The sequence below is a fragment of the Pungitius pungitius genome, chromosome 7 (genome assembly GCF_949316345.1).
Source record: "Pungitius pungitius chromosome 7, fPunPun2.1, whole genome shotgun sequence".
In the NCBI taxonomy this organism is placed as follows: Eukaryota; Metazoa; Chordata; class Actinopteri; order Perciformes; family Gasterosteidae; genus Pungitius; species Pungitius pungitius.
The window spans coordinates 8596587-8606450 of record NC_084906.1 but is presented as its reverse complement, the minus strand read 5'-3'; the positions used below and the strand labels follow the sequence as shown (position 1 = coordinate 8606450).

General features: G+C 42.2%; 1 protein-coding gene across 2 annotated transcripts in view; it reads left to right on the top strand.

The window, feature by feature from the left end:
• Positions 1–347: 347 nt before the first annotated feature.
• st3gal3a (ST3 beta-galactoside alpha-2,3-sialyltransferase 3a) overlaps positions 348–9864 on the top strand; it is a 22144-nt gene continuing 12627 nt past the window's right edge. The window contains exons 1-5 of one of the 2 annotated variants that reach the window (XM_037470076.2): positions 348–589; positions 2064–2204; positions 3830–3875; positions 4030–4122; positions 8757–8851. In XM_037470076.2, the coding sequence (XP_037325973.1) occupies positions 2093–2204; positions 3830–3875; positions 4030–4122; positions 8757–8851 (346 nt within the window). In that variant the 5' untranslated portion in view covers positions 348–589; positions 2064–2092. Of the gene's footprint in view, positions 590–610; positions 1056–2063; positions 2205–3829; positions 3876–4029; positions 4123–8756; positions 8852–9864 lie in introns of those variants that run through there. The other variant, XM_037470075.2, reaches the window with a different exon arrangement.

Sequence of the window (9864 nt, the reverse complement as noted above, 5' to 3'; positions counted from 1 at the left end):
ACTAATATCTCTCACTTTGTCTTCAGATTTGAAGATCTTCAGAATATATTTTATTGGGGAAAAAATAATCTCATGCACAGTGAGTCTCAGGAAATCAGTTTGGAATTTGCGATGTATGTTGGATTCGAGCTGCTCCACATTTCATTTATTCATTTCAAGAATGCACTTATTGTTATGTCGCTTTGGATAAAAGCGTCAGCTAAATGACATGTAATGTAATGCTTTAATTAACTTTCATTAGTTATGCATAGTATGACATTTATTTTCCTACTGCGGTTCCTAATACTTATACTACCTAATAAAAAACACTCTACCCATCGTGACGTTCGCTCGTGGAACCGGCATCCACGCAGAGATTAATTTTGGCTTGCCACTCTCTCCGTACCGAGTCGCAGGGTGCAGGGTGCTACCGGGCACTACTGGCAGGATCAACCGGGTAGCCCAAATGGGTACACTTTACCTACCGGGGATCGACTGCAGCAGCCGCCCGCCGTCCGCACGCAGCCCGCGTCGATAGCTCGCGGCCAACGCGGCGTCCGCACGCGCTGACGGCTTCGAGGTCAATTTGAGGAATAACGGTATCCGTCCGGTAAGAGTGTGAACGGCTCGCCCCCTGTTAGTGCCGCCTATTGGCTACCTGATACAGCGTTATTACACTCGTGACATGCCATGTTGTCATATCCATGCCGTGCGTTTCCAAGTGTTTTCACAAGCCGGTTGTGACCGTAGCTAACGAGCTAGCATTACTGTGGAGACGGCCGAGTTGCGGTAACCTAGCAGCTAGCTGCAATGACATGCCTGCGCTTTATTCCTGGGGGGGTCCGTCATTGCTTCTCTAACGCTGCGTTCGCCCTCTCGAACGAGACGGGGCTTGTCCGGTAAGTGGAGCGATGGGACGGGAGCGGTTCAGCTCGTTCATCTGGTTGACTCACCGCGGCAGTCCCTGTTCCGACCTGCTTTTCAGCGGCACGTTCTATTCTGCCAGTCAGTTACACTCGTGACGGTTGCGGATGCATCTCCTCTCGTGGATCCAAATGGGCCTCCGAACACACTGGGTTTGTTTATTTATTTGTGTGTTTATTTACTGCGTTGTGCTCGTGTCTAATCAAATGTGAAACCAACCGAAGAAGATATAAAGAAATGTTACAACCGATGCTGTTAAACAGTTGGTGTGTGTGTGTGTGTGTGTGTGTGTGTGTGTGTGTGTGTGATTTCACCAATCGTGTCACATGTTTTATCTCCACTAGAATAAAATAATTGTAGTAATATAAGTTTGTATAACAATTTAATAAATAAAAAATATATATAAATTGTAAAAGGATTGCAAATTATTCTCTGTAGGCTGTATGTAATCTCTATTGTGTATAATACGAAAAGAAGCGAATTGCGTGATACATGTTTCTCATGGAAACAATGTGGTCACAGTTCTACCTCCACTTTAATTGAACTAAGGAGCGACATTGTGGAAGGACAATCCCAGTAGTTTTATATGTGCAAAGAATGCTGTCCTGCCTTGAGCCACCGTGCACAGAGAAAGGGCCTATTGCCCTTACATTTCTCCCACTTTCTCTGCATCTTGTGTTAATGTTATGACTCCAGTCTACTGTGCGACACAGTGAAGAGATCAGTTAACAGGTGCTATTTGTCTCCAACTTTTAATTTGTTTGACATTCCATCATCACAAAAGGGCTAACAGGCACAGATAAATCACTCGGATAGTAGATAACGTGGCATATCGTTATTTTTCAGCAATAAAATGTTCCTGGGGCGCTGCATCCGATCCGATGCCAATATGCCTGAAGGCATTCTTATTTTTAGTTTATATCACGCTTCACTGGTGCACATAGGGTCTCGGAACCAAGTGGGCCCTTCGTCACTAAGCCACTGCCCATCTCCCAGGGAGGATCGCTACGCTTAGGATATCCTCCACAGGAAGGCAGGGGAGGAACTTGACACTTCTGCTGACTGGTGCAGAGTCGCAGGAATTTCGTGGGGGATTGTGTTAAGTGACAACAAGCCATCTATGAGCACTGAACTAACACAATTATTCCCCTCACAAACAGGCACGGCTGGCCATGCACGCTGGCTGGAGATGAGAATGAAACCCAGTCGCCAAGTCTTCCTGGGCCTATGCTCCATGCTGGCCCTGGGATTCCTCTACTACTCTGGGAGGATCAGCTTACGAGGCTGGTCCGGCGATTCATGTGAGTATTTCTCCGATGAAATAATGCCATGTAAGGTATGACCTCCATTCATTTATTTCCTCTACATTCTGCAACAATAACTCAGGGATTCTCTTCCTTTATGTGAGAAGTGAATGTTGTCATGGTGACGTCAGCCATTGGTTTGTGGACTGATGTTTTAAAGCCTGTAAATGGACCTTTGGTTAGTAAATGAACATCATGCTGAGTTGAAGCTAGTGATTGAGACCATAGAGTCATGTGTTTGCAACGTTTACTATTGTACGCTGCATCTCATGTGGCTGAATGCAGCTTGAATAAAGGCAAGGCGAGCAATATGACACAAGTAGATTAGGAAACTCCACTGAAAAATTAATTTGTTAATCAAATTAGGAATGGGATGATGCGATTATCGAAAATAACTGCGATACACAAGATTATATTAAAAATTAAAAAAACATGCTGGAATTAATTTATACATGAGCTGTATGTTGTCTGACAATGTAGAGGTGCTTCCTTAAGGGAACTTGCATGCTGTATAATCGTCTCCTTGACTTTACATCTGAGCATTAGCATTAATCGTCGGCTTTATCAAACATTTTCAGGTGTTTTCTTCATTTTGGTGTTATGGATGACTGATGTTTACAGTCTACAATACACCCAATCTGTCACGGTTGTTCTAAAACATGCCACGATATATATCTTAAAAATGAATAACTTAATTAATCAATAATGTAAATACTTGGCCCTGTTAGTGTTGTAAGCACTATAAGAGTGTCATCATCATGATGTGACTTTCTACCAGAGGGGGGAGCCAGTTTGTTTACTGAGAGACAGGATGCTTCATAATTGGCTTCAGATCACGCTGCTTTAAAGAAAAGCAGCGGACATCCGTCCCTTCCAGTGAAATACAGGAAACGAGTCGACTTATTGTCATTTGGTGGTGGTCATTTCTTTTCAGGCCGTTAGTTGTGGCTATTCCCTGATCTGATTTGAAAGGCGCATATATCATTCAAAGATAGAAGATCCTATCTGATGTTATGTAATTAGCCAAGAGGGATTCCATCAAATTATGCAGACATGGGCTGCTGTTATAAATATACACATATGGATATTGCTTACAAAACACATAAAGGAAAAGAACTACGACAATTTAGTTAAAGCTGATATCAGCAAACTTATAAGAAAAAAGTTGTTGCATGTTATTTGACCAAAACCCCAACTGAGGCTTGATAGAAAGCTGCCACCTGTCAATCACAGTAGTCCCGCCATAGAGCATACCCTGCATTATGATCTATTTGGCAAAATTTACCAAATGAATATCATGCTGTGTTGAAGAGGACTTTAAACTAGTCATTTTCTCATAGACTTTTCTAGCCAATAGAGAGAATGTAGCTTTAAGACTCAACCTTCCCCTTGCTGATCGCATTTGCTCCTCATACTGGTTCACCCCAAGCAAGTGGTGTTTTGGTCCTCTCAATCCGGCTGCCATCACCTTTTGAGGAATACATGCAGTGTAGTTATGAACAAGTGGACAATAAACCAAACAGAACCACTGCTGCCTTGTCATCCTCCCACTGCAGAGTTAACAGATATGCTTGTGCACAAATAGCTATGAGATCCTAATTTCTTCACCTCTCTTTGTCCAGTGTATGACCATCAAGGATTCCTTCTGAAGCCGGATGGCGCTACTCTGTAAGTATACATTTGACTACTTTAATACTATATTTAAACCTCAGGGGCTTGTCTTCAGATTCCCCCTCAAAGGAGTGTGTGTGTGAATATTATATTATAATGTGAAAATTCAACCCTTGCTTGACTCGACCCGCCCCTCCCCCCATGTCTACAGGCCGTTGGAGCTGGTGTACAAGTACGGCAATCTAAGCGAGGGAGCCTGTAAGCCTGGTTTTGCCGCTGCCAAGATGACTGCCATTTATCCAAAGTAAGCATATGCTCAAACCATGGATGTGAGTTTGATGGAGATCACACACAGTTGTTAGACACAACTTGATCAGCGTAAGCCTGGTGTTACCACCTGTGAAATCACTGGTCCGTCACATGCTGGTGGTAATGTTGGTGGTAACATGACACCTACTTGGTCTGGTAACTTATCTAGTCTACAGACGTCTCCTCAAATGCATGATGTGGAAGGTGTTAAGATAAAGTTAAAATGAGCCTTCCTGATGTGAATGCTTCTAAGTTTTAAGGGCTATATAGTTTTAAACGCTGTAACATTGTTTCTGTAATGCAAACACGGATAATGTGGCCTTTGCCGTGTTGCGTTCCACTGGTGGTTTTTCCACACCCTTAATAAGTTCAATACCTTCAATATCAATGTCAGTAGCAGCTACAGCAGCGTTGGGAGTGTCATTGTCGGATTAAAAATGCTCCTGCCAAGAAAAGTGGCTTAATAAGGCTTAAAACAGTCATACAAGTAATACAAGCAACGAGCATCGCATCTTAAAGCAGCGCACTACAGAACGCTTCTGACAACATTTCCGTTGTATCAGTCACAGAATCTTGATTCACATTTGACTTGTTCACAGATTATCTGTTGTGACAGTTTGACACGCCCGGAGGACCCTACTTTTTCCTAGATAGTACTACAGTGTGAACAAAAACATCTGCATTGACCTCAGCAGGATCAGTGCTGGTTAACGTCAGCATCCTAACATTACACTATGATGCTTTAATGCTCTATTGAGAGAAAACATATTACTGGCTGAAGGTACATTTTAACAATTTTTGAATGTTTAAATGTCAACATGTATGTTGAGGTTTTGGGCAGCAATAACAATATACAATAAATAATCAAGAAGATAGTATGGCTGCACGGTATGGCCAAAAATCCATATCACGGTATTTAGAAAGATTCTGACAGTATCCAGGTATGTGATGGTATTGCTTTTTCAAGTAAACACATTAATTCATTGACCCCAAAAAGACCGCTTGCTACCCAAACAGCTGTTGGCACTCGCTGGCCAACTAGCTCATTAGCGCTAGTTAGCTAGTTAGCTTGTTGTGGCTGCTAGTGTTGCCACCAGAGGCTCGACAGACTTTGCAATCAATGGTTTTCTGATATAATGTAACTTACTCTGGATCTTGGGCACAAGTTGTGTTGGTGCATCTCTGGTCTCTTGTTTTTGTTCCTCCTGTATCACTCTTTTCCACGTTTTCATGTAACACTTAGTTACTTCTTGTTGTGAGCTGTACCCAGCATACAGTTCGGCGGGGTAATAAATGTACAATTATTAGTGTTACAAATTGTTTGTGTCACAAGCTGTAGTGTTGTGGGGTTTTACTCTGTTAAAGAACGTATGTTGTGGGTTATTCATTGTTGTAGCTCCGTCCGCTGCATGATTCACGATGAGGTGTAAAAATAAATTCTGCCCAAATTCTGCCGAAGAGCAACATCAGTTGTTCTGTCGATATGAACGATCTGATCTTATAGCGGTATACTGTTTGAACGGAATACCACCCAGCCATAGAGGATAGTATGAGCTGTTTAGCTTTCTAAATATTACTCTCATAATTCCCCCGCTGCATTCTTAAAAAGTGGCCTACATCAAGTACTCTCGCTCAAGCTGCCCCTTTTTTTTATAGGAAGCTCTCTGAGCTCAGAGTGGTAGAGCAGAGATACTTTTGCTGCCTCTGCATTATTAAAGATCCAAGAAGTCCCCTGCCCCGTTAAAGGCCTTCACCTACACATGATCATGAATGAGTGAGAGGGCGCAGTGGTCTGATGGGGCCACAGTGTGGTGCAGATCTATTTTTGTCCACTTCTGCTCTGCCGTCGTCCCAGTGCGTGAGAAAACCTTCGGGCCGGTTCACAGACCCCCTTACTCTCTGAGCACCGGAGACACGCAACCCACAGCGCCGCTAATGAAGTGTGCTCGCAGAGTCCAGATTGTAACATGTTAAAACAACACAGGGGGACTTTCCCCAGGAGACGGGAGCGCTGAAACGCCCAGGGCATCCTTGTCCAATTTCATCTGCTGCCTTTGCTCAGCTGGTTCTTCCTTGGCTCTCCGACGGGAAATACTATATAAATAAAAATACAGAAATGTGCTTTGAGGAGCTCACCGGACAAAAGGAACGGTTCCCTAAAAAGGATCATCACATTCACATAGGAAGGTTCCTAACTCTGAAATGACCTGGAGGTGGTGTAAGTGGCCGCCACGCTAATGCTTAGGAAAGGAGCTTCCATGCTCCCCTACTTGGCTCCTTTAGCATAGGAAGCACTGGCCCAACCTTTACGAAAGGAAAGGGGATGATTCCCTCCCAAAATTCCTCGCGGCGGCACTATGACATATCATTTGGTGTATCATTCACGAGAAATAACGATCACGACCGAGAAACGTGGATCATGTGAGTAACCGTTAGCATTATTAATTTCTATTACACCCTCGTTAATAAAGTAAAACTTTGAATCTGGTTGTTTTATGTCATCTGCATGACTCTGCACTGAAACAAGACATGAAGGCATCTTCACTAACTTGCATCTCCCGTCCAGCTTTGTCTTTTCCTAACTCCTCATGAGGTCAAAGAATAGTGGTTAGGAATAGACATTAGGACGTCATTATTTTCACAATTTGAATCCAGCCATTGTTTGGCATGTGTTTAATTCTATGAGTATATATGAACATTCACATGTCGTCATACTACCGAATGGTGACTTTGATGACAGAAAGCAGTGAGAACACTGAGGCCACGTCTCTACACTGAGAAGTTACTCTGTATTTTGAAGGAGCTTTTGTTGCACCATTTTGAGCGTCATATCTTATTGTGAAGTTCAGAAAGTTAAATCAGTTGAAAAGATGACATCGCCATTTGGTCATTTTTTATATTGCTGAAAACTGCCCTTGGTTAGTTCGTTGATAACTAATTAAAGCAACGTGGTTTTAGAAGACCTTTTATTTGATTTGTCACATTAACAAATGCTAGTTCTGAAAGTAACTATTGATGTCGTAGCTGGTAACATATCGTTAGCCTGTGTGTGGAGGTCATTATATTAATGGGAAAAGGCAGGATAATTATGAGCAACAAGCTAACGGCTAGCTGTGCATTCCAATGGCCGTACTAGTATAGCAATGTAAGATTCAGACTGTCGCAATAGTTAGTATGTTCTATAACATCCTGCATTTTGAAGTTTGGCATGGCTTTCCAGACATATCGGACCCCAATACTTAGATAATGAGCAATTGGGTCAAAGTTTAAGGTGCCATGTTGGGAGGAAAGTTATATCCCAGTTAAAAGCATACTAACATTGGGTAAGGGTATACATTTGAAATATTCTTCATCCCGTCCAATAGCAGATTACTTTGATTTGTTCTACAAATCTATTTTCATGCCCTGAGTGCTATATGCCAATGATCTTATCTCATGTTATGTGTACTTATCTAATCTCAGTTTATGCTCTCCTGTTTTTGTATGGGTCAGAAAGGCGAGATGCATCGTTAGCAGCTGATTTCTTTACCACGTTGAAGTGTTTTCGGGTTTCTTCCAACATTGACTGATTAGCAGCTGTTTTGTGTTTCCAAAATGAGCGCTAATTTACAGTTCATTATGTGATATTACACATGAAGGGAACCGGCTGCCAGAGCTGCAGGGGTTGACTCGGTTAAAGAAACAGTTTTCCTTCTGTTTCAGTTTTTTCACAGCAAAAGGTTATGCTGCCTTTTGGATTCTACTTTTTTTCAAAAATCGACAATTAAAGCCAAATGTACTCTTTGTACAACCTTTCAAAGGGACATCGTTAACAGGTTTTGATAAGGAGTCCTTGTGGTTTTTAAGTGTTAGGGAGACTTTTTCACACAAAAAAGTTTGTGTCTTTTCTTTTATTAGTTACAAACCATTTTAAGGGTTTTTTTCTGATGTCACTTAGATGTAAATAACAAATTCTGTCACAAGGAATGTGGAAGCCTGAGGACACTCAATGGCATTGTGATCAATTTTTTGTGTGTCATTGTTTTGTTACCTTAGCCGGGGGATCTTGACAAAATGTATTGAAACACACACAGCGTACGTACAGTACATACATGTCCAGTGGAGCCTGATCCCCCCCCCCCCCCCCCCAAAAGTGGAGACAGATGTAAAGATTAAACAGAGCGTAGTGTGTTTCATGTGGTGGAGCAGTAGACGGACAGAATTCACTTAACTGTGTAATCTTTTACATTCTATGTTGAGCACACCTTCATGAGCGATGAGTAGAAAGGTGATGGTTTATGCCGAGTCAATTGTCATCTTTATTTGTTCGTTAACCCGTATTATTACAGTTTCTGTACACCCTTCAAAATTAATATTATGTATTACGGTATTCATATTGCAAGTTTTATAACTATCTTACAAAACTTCTTTTCAAACTAGTGCCCGCCAACAAACATCCGGACCACCCTCAACCCACCTTCGGTTTTGGCCTGTGTGACCTCATTGATGCTTAAGCTAGACCACTCTAAATCCTCTCCATCCTCCCACATCCTAGGAATTCTGTCACAAAACCAGCGACACAGACGCTGGATCGACCAAGACCTTTTCTTTGTTCTCACTTATTGAACATGTTTTCTTTTCTATTGACAGGTTCATCAAACTGGCTCCCATGTTCCTTGACCAAAACTACAAAAAATTCTCCAAGATCAGGGATTATTTCCCTCCGTTTGGTGTCAAATCACAAGGTACGATTACTGTGAAGACGGTCTTGTCTTTGCAGCATTAGGTAATTCACACAACACTAGTTAAGACTAGATTGTTTGTTTGAACCACACACTGGAACAGTACCCTAGCACCCCAAGCCCTCAGTAAGCTTCAAACCACTCTGTAAAACTTGTGGACATTTGGCGACTATGTGTTTTACAGATTCTGAGTGGAATACAGTAGTCTCCTCCTGACTGCATGATGCAACTGTCAGGGTGGAGGTGCTGGTGCAGGTTGAAGGCAGGACTCATATGCAGAGTTTCGAGGTTTCCAAGAGGTGCTCTTTATTCAGACACACAAATCAAAGGACCGTGCACCACCAACGACGACGGGTAACATAGACATTGACGCGACGAGGGACAACAGGCACACAGGGCTTAAATACACAAGGGAGGTGCAGGTGATTGGACACAGGTGGAAACAATCAGGCAATCACAGGACAAGGCAGGAAGTGAAGCTACCCAGGGACACAAGAGACATGAAACTGCAAAATAAAACAGGAAGGAGAACCGTGCCAACAACCCTCCTGAACTTTCTCTAACAAATAAAAGAGCACAACTCTTATGCACAAGTATTAGTGAATGCACGAGATGACGCGTCTCAAAAATAGGACTTTCGTCACAGAACAATTTTAAACAATCTTTTTTCCCTGCTAAACATGTGTGTGGGGTTTGCTGACTGGCACTAGTAGAAATATAGCAGTATAATAGTATAATAACAGCAGCTGATAAATACCATAGGGTTGTTTTGTTAAAGCATGTTTTGTTTAGGCCTAACCGTAACATCATAGTGTTTACAAGTCAAAGAGTCATCAGTGCTACAAACAGAAGAAAGCACTAAAGCAGTCGCTCCCACACAAATCAACTGTGTTCATTCAAAGCGCCTCTTCGTACCCGAGCGGGTCAAATTTAATTTGGTTAATTAAAAAATTGACATAGAATTGGATGATATGTTCTGGCTAAAAGTTATGTTGAATGAAAAAAAAGGCTTGGGG